Source organism: Salpingoeca rosetta, assembly GCF_000188695.1.
Source record: "Salpingoeca rosetta unplaced genomic scaffold supercont1.1, whole genome shotgun sequence".
Classification (NCBI taxonomy): domain Eukaryota; class Choanoflagellata; order Craspedida; family Salpingoecidae; genus Salpingoeca; species Salpingoeca rosetta.
The window spans coordinates 1,579,603-1,598,993 of record NW_004457740.1 but is presented as its reverse complement, the minus strand read 5'-3'; the positions used below and the strand labels follow the sequence as shown (position 1 = coordinate 1,598,993).

At 55.1% G+C, this 19,391-nt stretch overlaps 6 protein-coding genes across 6 annotated transcripts in view; 2 read left to right on the top strand and 4 right to left on the bottom strand.

The window, feature by feature from the left end:
- The window catches only part of PTSG_11580 (CK1/CK1/CK1-G protein kinase), a 4,898-nt gene extending 4,198 nt beyond the window's left edge, over positions 1 to 700 (bottom strand). The window contains exons 1-2 of the mRNA XM_004998858.1: positions 548 to 700; positions 1 to 234 (exon numbers count right to left, since the gene is read on the bottom strand). The exon at positions 1 to 234 is cut by the window's left edge and continues 289 nt beyond it. The gene's annotated coding sequence lies outside the window, so the exon portion shown is untranslated. The remainder of the gene's footprint in view (positions 235 to 547) is intronic.
- A 7-nt stretch (positions 701 to 707) lies between these two features.
- On the bottom strand, positions 708 to 4,467 carry PTSG_00365 (galactose-1-phosphate uridylyltransferase). Its single transcript, XM_004998857.1, has 11 exons — positions 4,307 to 4,467; positions 3,966 to 4,098; positions 3,612 to 3,745; positions 3,370 to 3,427; positions 2,994 to 3,065; positions 2,692 to 2,790; positions 2,291 to 2,421; positions 2,057 to 2,142; positions 1,762 to 1,857; positions 1,292 to 1,434; positions 708 to 1,005 (listed from the first exon to the last, which is right to left on the bottom strand). Exons 1-11 carry the CDS (start codon positions 4,423 to 4,425, stop codon positions 949 to 951), a joined length of 1,128 nt encoding a protein of 375 aa, XP_004998914.1. The 5' UTR covers positions 4,426 to 4,467; the 3' UTR covers positions 708 to 948.
- An 89-nt stretch (positions 4,468 to 4,556) lies between these two features.
- PTSG_00364 (uncharacterized protein) lies at positions 4,557 to 5,569 on the top strand (the record flags this gene model as incomplete). The annotated part of the gene is made up of 4 exons (XM_004998856.1): positions 4,557 to 4,610; positions 4,893 to 4,973; positions 5,153 to 5,224; positions 5,465 to 5,569. The coding sequence occupies 4 exons, from the start codon at positions 4,557 to 4,559 to the stop codon at positions 5,567 to 5,569; spliced, it is 312 nt and encodes a 103-aa protein (XP_004998913.1).
- A 497-nt stretch (positions 5,570 to 6,066) lies between these two features.
- On the bottom strand, positions 6,067 to 8,044 carry PTSG_00363 (TOE1 protein). Its single transcript, XM_004998855.1, has one exon. It carries the CDS (start codon positions 8,020 to 8,022, stop codon positions 6,211 to 6,213), a length of 1,812 nt encoding a protein of 603 aa, XP_004998912.1. The 5' UTR covers positions 8,023 to 8,044; the 3' UTR covers positions 6,067 to 6,210.
- On the top strand, positions 8,042 to 11,621 carry PTSG_00362 (uncharacterized protein). Its single transcript, XM_004998854.1, has 11 exons — positions 8,042 to 8,598; positions 8,826 to 8,926; positions 9,120 to 9,207; positions 9,394 to 9,523; positions 9,621 to 9,672; positions 9,862 to 9,927; positions 10,107 to 10,215; positions 10,420 to 10,547; positions 10,812 to 10,891; positions 11,078 to 11,207; positions 11,400 to 11,621. Exons 1-11 carry the CDS (start codon positions 8,097 to 8,099, stop codon positions 11,466 to 11,468), a joined length of 1,455 nt encoding a protein of 484 aa, XP_004998911.1. The 5' UTR covers positions 8,042 to 8,096; the 3' UTR covers positions 11,469 to 11,621.
- A 133-nt stretch (positions 11,622 to 11,754) lies between these two features.
- Positions 11,755 to 19,382, bottom strand: PTSG_00361 (uncharacterized protein). The gene is made up of 21 exons (XM_004998853.1): positions 19,122 to 19,382; positions 18,785 to 18,836; positions 18,529 to 18,600; positions 17,412 to 18,369; positions 17,108 to 17,179; positions 16,769 to 16,838; positions 16,505 to 16,564; positions 16,095 to 16,256; positions 15,730 to 15,896; positions 15,358 to 15,499; positions 15,037 to 15,140; positions 14,680 to 14,785; positions 14,389 to 14,463; positions 13,966 to 14,082; positions 13,703 to 13,800; positions 13,314 to 13,389; positions 13,051 to 13,142; positions 12,798 to 12,864; positions 12,457 to 12,588; positions 12,075 to 12,174; positions 11,755 to 11,899 (listed from the first exon to the last, which is right to left on the bottom strand). The coding sequence occupies exons 1-21, from the start codon at positions 19,347 to 19,349 to the stop codon at positions 11,808 to 11,810; spliced, it is 3,042 nt and encodes a 1,013-aa protein (XP_004998910.1). The 5' UTR covers positions 19,350 to 19,382; the 3' UTR covers positions 11,755 to 11,807.
- Positions 19,383 to 19,391: the final 9 nt, after the last annotated feature.

Sequence of the window (19,391 nt, the reverse complement as noted above, 5' to 3'; positions counted from 1 at the left end):
CTGGTAGGTTTGAGCAGTACGGGACTGTGCGTCTGGATGGGCTGAGTCCACACCAATGACGAGGAGGATCACCGCTGCCACGAAAGGCCAATCGCGGCTTGAGGTGGTGTGCAGGCAGTGATGAGAGAGCTTGATGTGAGCAACGTTGGCTCAGGTGATCCCCGCTCTCCCTCTGGGACTGGCTACAGACGAAAGGGGGGGGGGTCCTTCCTTTCTTCACTTGCTTGCTGCTTCCTGTCAGAGCACACAGGCACACACGCGCGAGGGGAGCGCACAAGATGCACATGGATGAACAAGTCGAGAACACTCCAATGAGAAGCAAGCAAAGCACTGTCGCTGCTGCTGCTGCTGCTTTTTGTTGTTGCTGCTGGGGCAATGATTGCTTGTGATCTCGGCTGGGCTCGGCTGGGCTTAGTAGTATTCGCTCTTCCACACACACACACACACACACAACACTCGCGCATCAACGCACGCGCATCAACGCACGCCACACAGGCGCTAGCTAGCTCGCTCGCATGTGCAGCAGCAGCAGCAGCAGGCCACTTACTCTTGCCTCCAAGAACTGGGCTGGGCTTGAGATGGGCTGCGTTGCTTGCTGACTGTGTGTGGTGCGTAGCTGGAAGAAAAAGCAGGAGCTGCCTGCGTTGTTGGTTGGTGCTTGGTGCGAAACAAAAAAGGCAACGAGAGAGGTGGGCGGGGGCCAGCCAGCGGATGGTGCGGGTTTTATTTTTTAACATAAATTCTGCAGAAACATGAATGAAGATAAAACCAATTCTCCATAAAGTGAACCGTCTACAACACCACAAACTGTAGACCGGACGAACCCCAGCAGCTGTGTGCACTGCTTTCAGCAGCCTTGATGGTGGCGAGGATGTCTCAGAGATTTGTGGCGTTGTTGTTGCTGTGCCAGCCGTTGGTTGCTTGGCGGTGCCCACTGCCTTGTTGTCATCACAGCTTTGGCGTGTAGTAGTGTTTGTCCGACACAGCACGAAGCCTGCGCGCTGCCTGCAACCAGCCAAGCAAGCACCCGAAAAAAAGAAGAAAAAAAGGTGCCAAAAGGTGCACAGGGTGGAGAAGGCAAAGGTGACATGATGTGACAAAATGGGAGCGTACGCAGAGACCCGTAGGTGTGCGCAGAGACCCCTGCGCGCACGCAGACACACGTGTTCATGGTCAGAGCATGCGCACGCACACGCGTGGTCTCCGATCACATTTCTCACAGAGGTGAAGAACCAGCAAAAGGTGCTGCAGCATTGGTGGCTGCACGCATAATGTCGAGTGTGAGACGCACCGATTCCGCAGTGAGGTCCCGCTGGCTCTCGGCATGCATCTCGTAGCCAACCATAAACTTCTTGACCGATGCTGACCGCAACAACGGCGGGTAATAAATGGCATGCAGCTGCCAGTGCTGGCACTCGTCATCCCCCGTCCCGCCTTCACACGCAAACGTGGGGTTTGTTGGAGGAGAGGAGCGGTTGGATGAGGAGTGATGGGCACTGTTGCGAAGGAACGAAGCAGCAGCATGCAGCCATCACCGTCTCATGCAAACACACACACACATACAAGCACACACACGCACGCATACCCACACCCATACACACGCACACACACACACACACACAAGCACCCACACACATACACACACACACATACACAAGCACGCACATACACACCCACACCCACATGCGCACATACTGCACACCCACACCCACATAGGCACATACTGCACACACACACGCACGCATAGACACAGCTGCGCACCTGTTGGGGCTCCATGCCATCCCATGGAATATGGAAACGAGGTCTGAAACAGATTGTCGTACTTTGTCAACAGTGTCTTCATGGCGGATGACAGAGCTAAATAAAAGCAAGGAAAAACCATGTGCGTCATAGCGTGCATGTGAATGACATGCCCATACATCCAGCACAAGCCGCCCGAGAACAAGAGCGATGCAAAAGCGCAACACTGCACACTTGCGCCGAATGCACACACGCACATAGGCACGCACACATGCACGCACACGACACATATGCATGCACGCAACCCTCAGCGTACAGTCGCGTTCCGTGTCAGTCAGGTCGCAAAGCCGGAGAATGTGCCGGCGACGAGGCAGAATCATTGTCTCATACGGCCACACAGCCCTGCAACCCAACAGCAGCAACAGCAACAGCAACAGCAGCAGTAAATAAGGGCGGGTCCAGACGGAAATGGAGAAAGTGACACACTTGAAGCCACATACATACACGTGTCAACTTCACAAACGCACATGCCCAACACATACACACGTACCACCACGGAACAACAACGAGCCAATCGTCGTTCTCAACCACAATGCGCTCCTTGTGCTTGGCTTCCAGCTGTGCATAGTCGAGTAGCATGGGCGTGCCATGTTTCTCATAGTACTCTAGCTGGTGCTTGTTCTGTGTGTATGTATTTGTGTATGTGTGTATGTATGTGTGTATGAGGTGTGCAGAGGCACGACACGTCACGCAAGGTGGACAAGGCGCTTGTGACATGAGCCAAAAGGTTAGCAAAGCGTGCTTGTGCTGTCGTACACCCCCCCCCCCCATGCTCGTGCTCACGCACCACACATGCACCCATGTGTCGCTAAGCATAGAAACAACAGCTCCCCTTCCCCTCCCCCCACCTGCACGCACATGCTGGCGCTCAGCAACTGGTTGTGGTCACACCTTGCGTGCTGCCACGTTGGGAAGGTGCCCCGATGCCCAGATCTGGCAGTGAGGGTGCGGGTTGGAACAGCCCATGGCCTGGCCTTTATTCTCAAAGATCTGCCATGGGGGTCGCGCCGAAACATTACCGCGAGGTGAGACGGCTTTGCGCAGCAAATATTGCAAAGGCAGTGACCAGTTTCAATGCAAGCATGCACGTACACACACGCAGATACACACACAGACACAGGCACAACACACATGCACGCAACACACACAACACACAACCCAGCCGTGGTGCTCAAGAACGCAAGCGCACGCACCTGCACCCATTTGAACCTCTCGCCAAGCTCCAGCAGCTGCTCGATCCACGCATCCACAACTTTTCGGATATTCTGCAGCAGAGCACATACACACACACACATACACACACAGACACATACACACACATACACACACACATACACATACACACACATACACATACACATACACACACATACACATACACATACATACACATACATACACATACATACACATACACACATATACACACATACACAGTCATCGTGCGCAAGACACAACAGGAAGTACATCACAACAAACAATCAGCACAAGGTGCGTTGCTCGTCTGACGGCAGGATACGCCCAGAGCGCCAGGCTAACGATGCGTGAGTCCACTGTTGCGCCACTCACCTCAAGGGACATGAGGGGCAGCGTCAAGTCACTGAAGGGATGGAAGCACATGACGCGGCTGCGTGTACGTCAGCAACGCAGAGGCATGGATGTCGTGTGAGCTGAGGACTCGTTCGCGCGGAGGGAGACGACACGGCACACATACGCGCACAGCGTACACAAAACACACACACGCACACAGTGTATGCGCGCACACACACACACAACACACACGCAACGCGTGCGCGTGCGTGTGGCCTCACCATTCACCAGTCACGCCCTCGAGTCGCATCAAGTCGTTGAGTTTGCGTTGCTCTTCACTGGGCTGTGGCAGGTCGTCGCGAAAGGTGGGGAAGTCGTTGACAAACACATACGTGGATGTGTAGTCTGGTGTTTTCTGCGTTGCACCCCCACATGTGCAGTGATTGTGAGGGGCAGTGTCGGATGCGGAACACGTGGTTGCGTCGGTGGCACTGCCGAAAGATGCAGCAAACGAGCGACCTTCCAACACACATGCATACGCATGAAGGTGTCCAACATACGCATGCACACACAAGCACGCACACAAGCATGTAAGCCAAGCCCCACACCAGTGCTGGGTCAGGCGAGGGCCTCACCTTGCCAGACGCACGAGTGGTATTGGGGCACAGCCCGTTCTTGGGATCGTGGCGAGGGATGGATGCAAAGTCAAATGGATCCTCAACTTGCCCTTTCCAAGGACGCTTCATGCGATGTGGTGCCACCAGCACCCTGCCAAATGTGGGTGGTGAGCATTGTACGTTATCTTGCAACACGCCGACGCAGCACAAGTGTGTGTGATCTGTGTGTGATCTGTGTGAAGGTCGCGTCACAACTGCAGGCGGCAATACTCAGGGAGACATCAATCAGCCTGTATCCTCGACCTGAACAAAAAAAAAACACACACACACACACTCACACACCACTTTTGCTGTCTCACCACTCGTCCAGCAAAGGGTTGTATCGCCGATGCGAATGGTCCTCTGCATCAAACGCTGTCTGTTGCTCCTCACCACCTCTCGTGGTCGTGGTGCGTGCGCGCTTGCTCTCAATCTCCATCTCGCTCACCTCGCTTCTTGTTGTTTTGTCACTGTCCTCCGGTCTGTTGCTGAAAAATGTCGATATCTCCCACAAATCGCCAACAACCGCCCCAGACGAAAGCAGGAAGCAACGCGGAGAACCAACCAGCCATGTCGTCACGCCGCTTCTCCAACCCTTTCTTCCGCTTTGGCCTGCCAATGCTGGTATGCGTTGTGTGTGTGTGAGGGTGTGTGAGGGTGTGTGTGCGTGTGTGTGTGTGTGTGTGTGTGTGTGTGTGTGTGTGTGTGTGTGTGTGTGTGTGTGTGTGTGTGTGTGTGTGTGTGTGTGTGTGTGTGTGTGTGTGTGTGTGTGAGGATGCGCACGTATGTTGTGTGGCAAAGACTCTTCATTCCCGCCCCTTTCTCCCACACGTTTGGATGACCACTCCCGTTGCCTCCACTCACCGCCTATCTTCATCTTCTGTGCTGCCTTCTTTCCATATGCAGGGCCTGGTCGTCGCAGGATCCCTTGGCCTGCGCGAGTTCATGAGCTTGAGGGTGACCATGCGCGACGAAAAGGCCCGATCCGTAAGTGTTGCTACCGTGAATGCTGCCGTGAATGCCGCTGTGAACGCCGTGCCTGCTATAATATTCCCGTCAACGCGTGCTCCCATGCTCACTCGCCCCTCCCCTCCACTGCCACCACCATCATCTCCGTCTTCTCCTTGTCCCCTCCCGGACCCTGTTATCGCGGCCACTCCATGTAGATGACCGACCAAGAGGTGCAGAAGCTGTCGAACAAGCCCAAACAGCAGTTCAACATTGAAGGCGAACTCAGGGTACGTAATCATGAATGCCAGCGCGTGGATGGTAAGAACACATATGGCATGTGTTCACACGCACACATATGAATGCACGCGCACATTTGTGTACACGCATATGCACGTGAAACACAAGCATATTACCAGGTGATTGCGTTCGTTCCACGTTCCGCTCACATGTAGTCGCACATGATTCCCTTACCCCCTCCCCTCCGCGACGTCTCGTACATGTGTTCCATGCTTCCCTTGTGCTTGTAGCGACTACAAGCGGAGATGGACATTGACAAGTGGGAACAGACCCGTGTGCCCCGCCCTGAGTACAAAGTGGTTGAACCCAAGCCACCCTCGTCATCCTCTTCATAGGCTGTGGCTTTCCCCTTGTTGCCCACGCACAGGCCTTGCATCTTCAGCTTTGCTGACTCAGTACCCGTCCTCCTGCCCTTGTGTCAGCAGACAGCAGAGCGCGTTTGTTCGGCAATGTGACTATGTAGAGTCTAGTCACGCACCACCGTGTTGCATGCCCTTTACCGACTGGCTTGGTTTTGGTTTTGATGTCGACAGTGTTCTCTTCTTGCCATCCCCTAACACACCAGGCCATGGCCCGTATAATTGAATCCCCCCACACATACACACGCACAAACACACAACCACACAACCACGCACACACACACACACACACACACACACACACACACACACACACACACACAAGCACACACACACACACAAGCACACACACACACATACACAAGCACACACACCTCCATCCCCTCCCCTCCCCTCCCCCAATCTCCCGATCTCTCCTCCACCTTTTCGCCCTGTGATATGACGTATTTCAACTCCCGCGCTTGAGCGCTCAACCCAATTCAAGGTGTAATCAATCGTCACAACACACATACTCGCATAGCACATCAGGCAGTGTTCTCGACCCAAACCCCAAGCACGAATGACCAGTGCGAGGGAAGGAGTGAGACCCAGCACCACAAACACCCTGACACATGATCCTATGCTGATGCTGATGCTGTGACCGGGCCCGCCTGAGGCTTGCTCCTGTCCTTCTTCGCACCAGTTTCAGACCCCTGCTGCTGCTGCTGCTGCTGCTGCTGCTGCTGCTGCTGCTGCTGCTGCTGCTGCTGCTGCTGCTGCTTGATGTCGAGGTGGTTTGGCGAGAAGGAGGCATATGCGGACTTGTGCACACACAATGGACGCGGCTTGCCCGAGAGATAGAGCTTGTTCCGTGTCTCCGCAAGCGAGGAGTCATTCAACTGCCGCTTGTAACACGCAAACACAAACCCGGTCATGAAGGCGTCATAGCCTGCACGGTGGCCCTGGCTGCTGGCCAGCGCACGCGAGTCTCTCCCTCCGCTCTGGCCGCCGCCACCTGTTGCATTCGCCGCCTTCCTGATACTGCTGGGAGTGCCGGAATTGCCGGGAGTGGTGCTGGTGAGGCTCTGCACATGGCTTCGCTTTGCCTTTGCAGAGGTGGTCTCTTGCTCGCTGCCTGGCTGACCATCAACCTGGGCCTTGCTGTTCGCATGATAGACGCCTCGTTCCTCCCCTTTCCTGGGCGTGTGCATCACCTCTTCGGCGCCACCGCTTGTCCCATCACCACCACCATCACCATCATCATCATCATCATCATCATCATCATCATTATCATAATCATCATCATCGCCACCGTCTCCTGCCTGCTGCTTCGCCTCTCGCTCAAGCTTGGCGCGCTTTCGCCGCTGCCGTCGCTTCGATGCTGCTGTGGGCGCCGGCTGCAGCACCTTCTCCTGCACGACGCGAACCACATCGTGGGAGTGCGGACATGTCTTGCCTGCGCGGCAGTGCCCGTGCGCCGCAAACTGCATGCAGATGGCCCGCAGACGGCGACCTGCACCAGCACCATTTCCATCATCGCACGTGCCCTCCCTCTCCTCTTGCTCTCCCTCTTCCTCCTCGGGAACAACGCGAATGGGGAGCTCGCGCACCCACGTGCCGCGTCGCACCATCGCTGCCATAAACGGCGCTGGGCGGAGCGGCAGCTGGGGTCCGCGCTGTGCAAGGCAGCGGTGGAACAGGTACTCCAGGTACGACGCCTCCTCCCGCACGGCGTACTCCGCCAGCACCTTTGTGTCGTAGATGGCCGGCAACAACTCTGACACGTCGGCGAGGAACATGTCCAGCTGTGGCGGCAGCTCCGTGTACATGGCCTCATACAGGAACACAAGATCCAGCAGCCCGTTGTGCAGCACAACGGGGCATTTGCTAGTCACCAGCACACGGAACAGGTCGTGGATCGACGGGGGTGGTGTGCCTTTGCCCCCGCGCGCTGCTGTTGCTGCTGTTGCTGCTGTTGCACCATTGCTGGCTTTCCTGCGCTGGCTGTTGCGTCGTTTGTGGTGGCCTGGCGTGTACTGGAGGCCGGAACGCGCCTGCTTGTTGAAGTCAAAGCCGTGACGGTCCAGGAAGGCAATGGCGCCGGGCTCAACCACGTACTCGCGGGTTGAGATGAGAAGGATGTCGAAGGTCTGCACCTGGTAACCTTGGCCCTGTGGCAGCTCCTTGAAGCACGCGATACCGAGGGAGAGCAAGGCCCTGCTCTGTGCGGTCGTCCGCATGAGCTCGAACCGCTGCTGGATGGATCGCGCCCGCATCGCTCCGCGCGCGCCCAGCCCAGACAGCTCGCAATCCAGCGCCACAAAGCTCGCCTGCGACAAGGCCACATGCAGGCACGCCCACAGCGGGCCAAAGTTGTCGCGGTTCACATCCACCACAACAACAGAGCTGCTGCTGCTGCTGTCGCCGCTCACTGCATCCTTGTCGCCCATGTTGTTGCCTTCGTACACGTTTTTCCTGTTGTTTTTGTACACCAAGAGAAGAACAAGGGAAGAATAAGCGAGGGATGAGCAGAGCACGTGGCACGGAGGACGACGAGATGGACGAGAGGGAAGAAGAGGTCGAGCAGGTGGCGATGGTGGAGGGGGATCGTGACAGTGACATCAGCGACAGCAACAACGGCAGCGACAACAGCGACATCAGCGACAGCAACAACGGCAGCGACAACAGCGACGGCGAGGATGAGAATGATGATGGCAGTGACGGCGATGACGAAGAGGCAGAAGAGGAGGTGCAGCTGGAAGGGAACAAGGCGTTTGACGTGCTGGTGAAGGAGCTGGAGGGGCACACGGAAGCGTCGCTTGAGAAGCTCAAGGACACCGTGCGCGAGGCCAGGGAAAAGGTCAAGGCCAAGCGAAAGGCAGCGGTAGCAGCAGGAGAGGAAGAAAACGGGGAGCACCAAGCTGAGGGAAAGGGTGTCATGGACACAGCGGAAGAGGCTGCAACACCAGCATCATCCACTGCCCGCGACGAGCGGCTGCCAAGCAAGAAGGCCAAAGTCAAGCAAGGTCATGCGTCTGTATGTGTGTGCGTGTGCATGTGTGTGTCTGTGTGTGTGTGTCTGTCTGTCTGTGTGTGTGTGTGTGTGTGTCTGTCTGTCTGTCTGTCTGTCTGTCTGTCTGCGTGCATCTGCCTTCGTAGGTACAGATGTGCATGACTTGTTCACTTACTCTATGGTGAGCTTTGGTCACGTCAAAGCACTCACCATCAGCCCCTGCCGCTTCTCCGCGTTCAGACCACGGCCCAGGTCGCCACTACACCGTGAGCATTGCCATCCCGGGATCACTGATTGCCGGCGTGCAGTCGCAAGAAGTGCGGTCCCATCTCGCGGGCCAGGTAATGTCACGTAACGTAGTGCACCTCCATCACCACCATCACCATCACGCGGCGGCGCACACTTGCACTATTCCGTACAAACACAACGACACACACCGTGTAGCCTGTGCAGCTTTGCTTTGCTGTTGCTTTGTTGGTTGGCACTTATCCCTTGCAACCCACGTGCCTTGATTGCGTGGGATGCTGAACTCAGATTGCACGTGCGGCTGTCCTGTTTCAAGTGGATGAAATTGTCGTCTATCGCGAATCCACCATCTCCCTGGATAACACTGTCACCGAAGGTTGGCTTCAGCAGTCGCCCAATCACCGCCGCACACACACACACACACACACACACACACACACACACACACACACACACACACACACACAAACACACACACACAAACACACACACAAAAACAAACGCACAAACACACACACACACACACATGCTAACACTGATTCCTGTGTGTTTGACGGCCCAGGTATTCCTGTCCTGCACAATGAGCACGGCACGGGAAAGATGCGAGGCGACCCCTGTGCGTTCCTGGCGCGTGTTCTCGAGTATCTCGACTGCCCGCCGTTCCTCCGCAAGCACTTCTTCGGCATCCACAGGTTCGCGTACACGGGCAACCCATCTCGTCCGACTGACTCTGTCTGTCTGTCGTTGTGCACCTTCGGTTTCCACTCACGCATGTTGCCTTTTGTACAGGGATTTGAAGTTTGCCAGCTTGCTGCCGCCGCTGGAGGCACCCCACCACACGGTAAGCGTCATTGGCCATAACATTTCGCGTTGCTGACACTGTCATCCCTCAACAACACGCAGCACATCCGCGTACAACACACACACACGCACACTCACTCACACAAGTGCGCATGTGTATGTGTGCGTGTGTGTGCTCTCTCGCTTGCTCACAGCCTCCTCCCCCTTCCCCCGCCCCACGATGTGACAGGTTGCAGATGCACCGAGCCCGTTTCGGGAGGGAGTGACGCTCAAGAAATACGTTAAGCCTGGCAAGGTGTGCGAGTGCCGTTGCCCCATGAGCTCTTGTGCATGATCCCCCCCCCCTTTCACACACTCGCTCACTCACTCACTCACTCACTCACTCACTCACGCACTCACTCACTCACTCACTCACTCACTCACTCACTCACTCACTTACTCGCACTCACTCACTCACTCACTCGCATCCACCAGGGCTCGTTTGTGGACATTGGCTTGACCCGGCCTGCCAAGATTGACCGACATCTTGCTCCCGGTGTCCGCGTCACTGTTGCCCTAGATGTCACGCAGTACCACAAGAAACGTAAGCGCCCCCTGCTTTGGCTGGAGGCAGTGTTCGCTCTTTTCATCGTATGTCTCTCCCTGCAGTTGCCTACACTGCCGCTGTCTCCGGCGCAATGCTGTGAGTTCGGTTTACGCGTGCTCCTGTTTGCACATGCCCACACGCCCACACCCCTGCCTCGCTAACACTCCTGCCCTACTCTCCTGCCTGTATACGCGTGTGTAGAGGTGCACACCTTCCGCGGCAAGGCGGTGAGCCCTTCAGCTCCGCGTGAGCAGAAGGGCATGTACTGGGGATACAGCGTGCGCGTCGCAGAGTCCGCAGCAGACGTCCTGTCAGAGTGCCCATGGAAGGTGCGTTGCTTGCAAATTTTTGTTTTGTATTTGTGTGTGTGTGTGTGTGTGTTTGTGTTTGTGTGTGTGTGTGTGTGTGTGTGTGTGTGTGTGTGTGTGTGTGTGTGTGTGCGTGTATATATGCGTGTGTGTGTTCGTACCAGCTGCCTGCTTTCGGTGGCCAGTATTGTGTCTGAGCTCACATACATTCAACCACGAAATCTATGCACACACACACGCGCGCGCGCATGCGGTTTTCCCGGCTGTTTATGTGAACGGGTACAGACCGGGTATGACCTCTGCATGGGCATCACAACCAAGCGTGGAAAGGCACCAGAGGCTGTCACCATGCCGAAATCATTCAAGTGCGTCGCAAGCGCACGCATGCATGTGTGTGTGTATGTGTGTGTGTGTGTGTGTGTGTGTGTGTGTGTGTGTGTGTGTGTGCGTGCGTGCGTGGGTGTCCTGTTTTCTTTTGTTGTTTTGTCCTCCACCACACCACGCGCCTTTCCTCACGTCTGTGCGTATGTGGTCGCTTTCTTTGCTTGCAGGCACGCTCTTGTGATATTTGGCGGCGCAGAGGGTTTGGATGAGTTTGTTGAGAGCCGCCAGGCACAAAAGCGTGTCTTGCACCGCATCAACACCTGCAAACACGCCGGAACCAGGAACATTAGAACAGAGGTGCGTTGTGTGTTTGTGCGTGTGTGTGTGTGTGTCTGTGTCTGTGTCTGTCTGTCCGTCCGTCCATCTGTTTGTCTGTCCGTCCGTCCGTCCATCTGTTTGTCTATGTGTGTGTGTTGATTTGCGCGTCCGACTACCTGTCTGGCTCGGCTAAGCTTTTACATGTGTGCGTGCGCTGCTGTTTGCATGCAGGAGTCACTCTTGATCAGTCTGTCGAGCCTGTCTCCGTTGCTGCGACAGCACGGCGCAACCAGCAGCTGACCACGCACCTCTCCTTGGTCCACCCCAGTGCTTGTTCCTCTAACTTCTTTTGTTGTGGCGTGTGGCTTTGTTTCATTGTGCCAAACTTCATCTCAGCTGTGAATGAACGTGTGTTATTATCTGGGTAGCTACAAGTAAAGCAGCGCAATCACATTACATCATCAAATCAAATCACATTCACCGCATCAAAACACGTGTCATCACATCAGCACACATGCTGCCAGATCGATCGGTCAACTCTGTGCACTACTCACACAAGTGCTTGATATGATCCTCCCCTCCTCCCCCCCCCCCGGCTCTCCCTCCCAAGGTTATCGTTTTGCTCCACAACGTGTCACATCACGCGGGCTCATCCGAGTTCAGCTCTTGGATCAGCGCCTGCAGTTGCGAAATCTTTCCGTCGTGCACTCGCCTCCGCTTCTCGGCTTCCGCTGTCATCATCGGCAGTGGTGAAAGAACGTGAGTTTGGTTGGAACAGCAGCAACAGCTCGCAAACAATGGAACGACGGAAGCAAAGAAATAAACGCGGAAACAATCGAAAAATCTTCAATCTAAAGTGTTCGAGGTCACATCATTCACACAACACAGCAGTCGCCCATGGCCAACCTTCGGCTGCCTGTAGCTGTGCTGCCTGCTGCTCGATTGTTTGATACGCGCTCTCAAGCTCCTTTCGCGTCGTATCCAGCACTTGCACCACTTGCTCGTGCTAGCGTGCATGCCAATAACGCCGCAGCAATTCCATGTGCGTTCACAAACCACAACAAAAGGCATCACAAGTCAGCACAAAACAACGCAATGCAAAACAAAACAATACAACAATACAAAGCAAAACAATGCAAAACAATGCAACAATGTAGCAATACAACAATGCAACAACAACACAAAAAAGTAACACAAGGTACTCACAATGTCAGCAAGGTTCCAACATCACACACCACTCAAGCCCTTCTTCCCCTTTCACGGAGACAATTGCTGTTGCGATCCATACCTGCTTGGTGATGCGTGCAAGCTCACGCCGGTGCTGTTCCTTTGCCGCATCTGCCTCTTCGCGCGCCTGCAACAGCGCCATCTCAGCCTCCTCCTTTTCCCGCACCGCATTCTCTTCTCGCTTTCGCGATGCCTGCAGGCAACAACAACCGCATGGAACGACACCATCGAAACGAACAAATCAACACAGAACAAACCAGCCAAGAAAGATTAAGCGATGATTTCTCCCAACGTTCCCGCCACCACCAGCTGCTGGCACTACACCGGCTGATACTGCTGCCCCTGGCTGAGCTTGCAATCGCACACGCCGTGTGCACCCACAAACAGGTACAGGCAACTCACCCGCTCCATGCTCTGGACTTCCAATTCCAGCTGCCCCAACTTCATCCCCGTCTCCTCCCAGCTCGACCTGTGTTGTGATGTGAAAGCAGCGTATGAACGTGCGTGCGGGATTGTACAAGTCCGAAACCAGTATGACGGTCAGCTAACATCCCCCCTGCCCACCCCACCATGTCTTGGAGGCAACACGGCACTCAAAAGTAATCACTGAGAGGGAACAACAGAACCATGCAAGAACGTCTGCTCAGGCACGCACTTGAGCCGTTGGTTTTCCTTGCGAAGGGTGTCGTTCTCTGCAGACAATGCAGACAGCTCTTCGCGTACCCGCGCCTTCTTCCCTACGGCAGCCTGAGGATGAAAAACAGGGCGGCGCAGTGCATGTGTTTGATAGCGCGCGTCAATACACGCAAAGCAGCACACGTACATGGAAGACGATGGCTACTTGCTGCCATGCTGGTTGGATGACGCATCAGGTTTCACGCAGGGCGTCGATACTTGCTTGCATGCATGCATGCATACCTCCAAGTCAGACTGAAGCTGTTGCGACAGCTCGCGCTCCACATCAAGCCGGTCTTGCAAATCCGCCTCCCGCTCTCTGCACATACAACGTAAGACATGACAGACGATTGCACAAGTGTCAAACACACCATAAAATACAACGCCACGAAGGCATTCACACCAACATACTTTCGCTCGCTCGATCGCACACACACGCACCTGTGCACACACACACACACACACACACACACACACACACTCTCTCTCTCTCTCTCTCTCTCTCTCTCTCTCTCTCTCTCTCTCTCTCTCTCTCTCTCTCTCTCTGTCCCATCTACGCATGCACACACACACAGCCTCTCTCATACACTCACACACACACACTCACGCGGATACACACGTCTGCTGCTCACCTGTGTTGTTCTGTGACGCGGGAAAGCTCGCGCTGGGCGTCGGCAACGCGAACGCGCAACACCTTCAGTTCCTCTGCCTGATCATCAATCACTTTGTCCTGAGGTGACGGTGAGTCAGAGGAGCATGCGAGAATCAGACTAGGACGTTGAGCGAATGAGAAATGCACTTGCTCACATATGCCCACACGTACCCACGCATGCGCACACACATGTACGCACACACACACACATGTACGCGCGCGCACCCACACACACACACACACCTTAACGACGAGTGTTTGGTTGAGTTCCTTCAACTGCTCTTCAAGCTGTTCCACACGCTGCTGCATCTGTTGCGCCTTCGCTTCCAATTTGCCCCGATCTGCAGCCAAACTCGCGCCCTGATGTAACAGGCAGACACTTGTGAGGAACAGGCACCAGCGCTCACATGTGCACGTGCACTAAAAGCACGCTTACCTACATGCATTCACACGCGCGCACGCATACATACATACATACATACATACATACATACATACATACATACATACATACATACATACATACATACATACATACATACACACATACATTCATACACACACACACATACATACATACATACATACATACATACATACATACATACATACATACATACATACATACATACATACATACATACACATACACACACTGACACGCACCTGGTTTGCAAGTTCGTGGGACCAGAGTTCGCGTTCTTTGCGAAGACCGCTGATGACATTTTCAAGCGCCTCAACCTGCACAGACGTACGTTGCACACATATTCACACAAGCGGCCATGCACGTACGCACGTACACACGCACAAAGTCAAGAAGATGAGTAAAGGCGCCGAAAGAGCGAGGCATGATGAATTTACATGTCTGCGCGTGTGAACGCATCGCGCACAGCGCACAGTGGGCAGCACATGTCCCACTGCACGCTGATGCGCACAGCACATAACACAGTGAAACACCTTGTTGTTTGCGTCCTTGAGCTCGTCCAGTTTTGATGCAAATGCCGATTGGTCCTCGCGTCGCTGCTCTTTTTGCTCAGCGAGATGCCGGGCAAGACGATCCTTCCTGCAGAACACACACACACACACACGCACGCACACACACGCACGCACACACACACACACACACACACACACACGCACGCACGCGCGCACACACACACACACACACACAAGCATACGTGAGTACGCGCGCACACTGTGGCACCAAGGCAATCCCAACTTTCGTGCTCCCACGGGTGTACGCAACGGCACACGGGCAATACCACACACGGCAAATATCGCCGTCCATTTCTGTCAACGCGCATGTCAACGTACTCTCGAGTGATGGTTTTGATGCGAACCGACTGCTGCTTGAGATGCGTCTGCTGCTGTCGAATCACGTTTGCCATCTCTTCCAGCAGCTGTGCATTCTTCGTCGCCTGCGTCGACGTCAACACAACGGGAGAAACAGCAAGCACCAAAGGGCAACCCATGTACACGGACGCAAGCAAAGGAAACAAGGGAATGAAGAATGTCATCATGAGCGAGTACCACGGCGACATGGTGCGAGACAAACGTCGCGTGGCTCGTGGTGGAGAGGTGAAACACCGTTGCTGTGCCTTTGCGAGCGACACGCACACACACACACATACACACCTCTTCCTTTGCAACTTCGAGTGCTTCGCGCGCCTGCTTCAAGTCCTGCTGCGTACTTGCAAATTCCTCCTGAAGTGATGAATTGCGCTGCTGCTCGTAGCGCAGCGCAGTGTGGTACTCGCCTTCCAGTACCTGGTACTTGCTAGCATGGCCACCGCGCACGCAACGCGTTGAGGGACGGGCGCCGGAAGTCAAGGGCGTGTTTCACGTGAGGATGTGCATGAAAACATCACAAACAGCCCACGTGATCCTTGGCAAAGAATCATCAACATGACGCGAGCAAGCGAACAAACAACAAACAAAATAGCACACATGAACAAAACGAACAAACAAACAAGTAAGCAAGCTAACAGAAGACAGCACACAGTATACCTGCGAATGTCGTCCAGCTCCTGCTGTTTTGCATTTTGCAGAGCATCAAAATGCGACTGCAGCTCACGCTCACGCTGGTTCACAATACGCTGCACCTCTGGTCCGTGTGGGGAAATGAGCCCGTCCATTCGGCGTGAATGCACCGTCTCCCGCTCAGTCAACGTCGCCTGCGTGTGAGTGTGCGTGTATGTGTATGTGTGCGTGTTGGGTGTGTGCGTGCGTGTATCCATGTGTGCGTGTATTCATGTGTGCGTGTTAGGTGAGTGTTGTGGTCGTGGTGAGCATGCAACAACAAAGACAAGAAAAAAAGACACGAAAGGTGCAACACACAAACAAACAACAACAGACAGCGCAGCACAGCGCACCTCGAGCTTCTTGATGGTCTTGTTTGCCTGCTTGAGTGCCTGGCGGTGCATCTCAGCTTGGTTCTGCACGGACAATGTCTCCATCTCCGCCGCACGCACGCGCTCAAGCTGCTGCAGATTTGTCCGCTGCACTGCATCCTTCAAGTCAAGGATGGTCTTGGTCTGGGGGTGACAAGTCGAGGCGGTATGGATGTTGGTGCAATGAGCGCAAAGGACAACGGCACGCGGAAGTGAGTGTCACCAACAGCTTGCAAACAAGCAAAGTTGCACATGATGCAGCAATGGCCCCAATACAAACAACACGCGCACACGCACACACGCAAACACGCCTACACACACGCACACACACGCATGCACGCACACACGCACACACACACACAGACAGGCATCATTTTAACCACTTCACTCACTTGTGCCTGGAACTGATCCGATTGTGCACGCAACTCCCTCTCCAGCTTTCGTATCTTGTCCTGCGGCCAAATGGAAGCACCACATGCAGTCGTGGAATGGGTATGCAGGAAACAGTGGGTGTCATACAGGGTGAAACAATGACGATATACAGCCAACTCATAATCATACACAACACACGCGCACACACTCCCACGCACACCCCTCAGACACATGCGCGCGCATTGGCTGACCAACAACACCAGCAGCCGGCATTGCCTACGAACCTGGTGTTGTCTCTCGCGCTTCTCAGCTTGATCAATCTGATGGTTCTTCTGTGTGATCACATCCTGGAGGCTGTGCATAGACACAAACAGACAGACAGACGGACAGACAGACAGACAGAAGCAGATACACGCACACACACGCACACACACACGCACACACACGCACACACACACACGCACGCACGCGCGCACACGCACACACATACACATACACACGGGCGGACACACAACTGAAGTTAAAAATTGCATGTGCGGATAAGTGGCATCGGTTGTCGTGTACGAATGGTCTCTGCATTCACTTCAACAACAATATCCACACCCCGTATGTGGCGTGCCCACCTCTTGTTCTTCTGCGTGCTCCGGGTGAGAACTCCTTCAAGACGCGACATTGTGTTCATCACAGTTGCCAGTCTGCAAGAACAGGGGTGGTAGTGGTGGTTGTGGCGGTGGTGATGATCATGATGATGATGATGATGATGATGAAGACAACAATGCTGATGACAAAACAAAGAGTGGTGGTTGCATGCGTTGAAAGGGCCCAGACCCGCCGAGGATGCACAGTCACAATCGACCGTGCACGTACACGTGCATGGTCAAGTCAGCAGTGCACCACGAGCTACACAACAGGCTGTGTGGTGCCCACCTTGAGTTGGCGTGGCTGACACGTGCCCGCTCCTCCTCAACCTGCTGTTGCAGCTGTTCAACGACAGCCTCGGCATGTAGGCGACGTTGTCTCTCCTGCGAGAGCTCCTGTCCGAGCAGCCGCTGCACAGTCTGTCTCCCACTCCCAGCCATGCGCACCACTTCGTTGCCGTGTCGCTGTTGAGTGCCGCGATGGCTGTCACGTGCTGCCACTCTGCCGCCTTCCTCGCCCCATCGTCCCGCCTGCCTTGGTTGCCTGTACGGGCTGGAGGCGTGCGACGCTGTGCTGTCCAGTTGCGCAGAGTGGTCTGGCGAGGCAGCATCGCTCCAGCCTCCTGCTGCCTGTGTCGAGGAGGACACATCTGACGCCACCGTGTCCATGTCGCCGCTGCTGCCTTCTTCTTCCTTGTTTCTTTGGGCCCATTCGGCCGCATCGCTGCCTACCTCTGTTCCATCTTCTCTTCTCACCCTTGGCTGTCTCCGCTGTTGTCGCTGCTGTTGCTGGTGTTGTTGGTGCTGGTGCTGGTGCTGCTGGTGGTGCTGACGTGGGTGGCGCCGGGCGGGCAAGGGCGAGTCAACGCCTTGCTTAAGCTGCTTCTGGATCTCCGCCATGGCTGCTTGCACTTCCGCTTCCATTCCTTGAAGCTCTTCCGAGAGGACAGGGATGCGTGACACGTGCCGTTGCTGCTGCGTGCGCTTGCCTGCCCTGCCAGTTGATCTGTGCTTCTGGGCCGATGGAGCGCCAGTGGTCCCGTGCTCCCAGCTGAACTGACCCTCACCACTGCCACCAATATTGCCCCTATCGTCATTACCATCACCATCGACTGTACCAACACCGTCGTCCTCCTCATCATCATCATCATCATCATCATCATCATCATCATCATCGTTGTCGTCGTCGTCGTCCTCTTCCTTGCCTCTCATGCGGTCCAGAACATTCAGCACCTCCATGCGCTGACCTGTAATCGACAACGTGACCAGTGCATAGCATGTGCATGGTGGCTCGTGAGCGAACTGGCTTCGGTGGAGGTGCTTGGAGACGGGAAACAACACAAAGTACACGGTGGCATCACACAAGGCTCGAGCAGCACACAGATGTACATGCAGACGAAACACACGTGTTTGCTGCTGCTGGCGCCTGTTCTTCTCTAGGAGCTCGTCCAGCCGCGTTTCCAGGTCCCGGAGTGGATCTGCAATGGTCATCAAAACAACCAGATGCTAGCGGAATGAGCGAGTGCGTGAAGGCGTACGCACAGCCTCCCCTCCCCATCTGGTTGTGCTGAAGCAGCTGTGTGGAGCTGGTGTGCTGCGTGCTGGTGCGGTGCATAGGCACCTGCTTGGTGTAACTTCGCCCTTCAATCTCACGTCACTCACCTTCAGAGCCTTCCAACAGTGAAGCAGCGCCGCCAGTGGCAGCAGTGGACCCCTGTGGTGTGTGCGTGTGTGTGTGTGAATGTGTGTGCGGGTGTATGAATGTGTGTGTGTGTGAATGTGTGTGTGTGTGTAAGTGTGTGTGTGCGGCACAGTGTGAGTTGGTTGCGGCTGCCTCGTGCAGGGGCAGACCCCTTGCATGCAGCCCAATCAACCACAACCACTCGTAGCCATGTGTCCGAGATGAGCTGCGGCCGCTAACCACCATCGGCAACAGTCACCGCAAGCAGCAGAGAGGTGGCACCGTGCTGCAGCACGGCATGCACGGGCGCCATCTCACCGGAAGCGATTGCTGGTGGGCTGGTATCCTGCCACTGCTTCTTGTAGCACGCATTGGCGAGGTCAGTCTGGACGAAACAGAAGAGGAAGTGGACGACGAAGACGGTGAAGCAGGTGATGATGGACGGAGCCGTGTCTCGCCCGTCTCTCCAGCGCGATCCGTGCCAGTGTCTGCGGCTGCCACACCACGATGCACATGGCGGCTGCGCTTGTTGTCCTCCTCCCACATCACCAACCAACCAACGACCGTTGCAAAATACAACTGTCAACG

What these genes read in the sequence shown, in the direction of transcription:
- PTSG_00365 (XM_004998857.1), bottom strand. Translation starts at nt 4,425, where the DNA reads ATGGAGATTGAGAGCAAGCGCGCACGCACCACGACCACGAGAGGTGGT. An exon ending in GAGGGCGTGACTGGTGAATG is followed by an intron (nt 3,428 to 3,611) that starts GTGAGGCCACAC and finishes ACGTACACGCAG; the next exon opens with CCGCGTCATGTGCTTCCATC. An exon ending in GACTGACACGGAACGCGACT is followed by an intron (nt 1,858 to 2,056) that starts GTACGCTGAGGG and finishes GCTTTTATTTAG; the next exon opens with CTCTGTCATCCGCCATGAAG.
- PTSG_00363 (XM_004998855.1), bottom strand. Translation starts at nt 8,022, where the DNA reads ATGGGCGACAAGGATGCAGTGAGCGGCGACAGCAGCAGCAGCAGCTCT.
- PTSG_00362 (XM_004998854.1), top strand. Translation starts at nt 8,097, where the DNA reads ATGAGCAGAGCACGTGGCACGGAGGACGACGAGATGGACGAGAGGGAA. An exon ending in TGGAGGCACCCCACCACACG is followed by an intron (nt 9,673 to 9,861) that starts GTAAGCGTCATT and finishes ACGATGTGACAG; the next exon opens with GTTGCAGATGCACCGAGCCC. An exon ending in CACGCAGTACCACAAGAAAC is followed by an intron (nt 10,216 to 10,419) that starts GTAAGCGCCCCC and finishes ACGCGTGTGTAG; the next exon opens with AGGTGCACACCTTCCGCGGC.
- PTSG_00361 (XM_004998853.1), bottom strand. Translation starts at nt 19,349, where the DNA reads ATGTGGGAGGAGGACAACAAGCGCAGCCGCCATGTGCATCGTGGTGTG. An exon ending in AGCTTCAGTCTGACTTGGAG is followed by an intron (nt 13,143 to 13,313) that starts GTATGCATGCAT and finishes TTTCATCCTCAG; the next exon opens with GCTGCCGTAGGGAAGAAGGC. An exon ending in AAGTCCAGAGCATGGAGCGG is followed by an intron (nt 12,589 to 12,797) that starts GTGAGTTGCCTG and finishes TGTTGCCTGCAG; the next exon opens with GCATCGCGAAAGCGAGAAGA.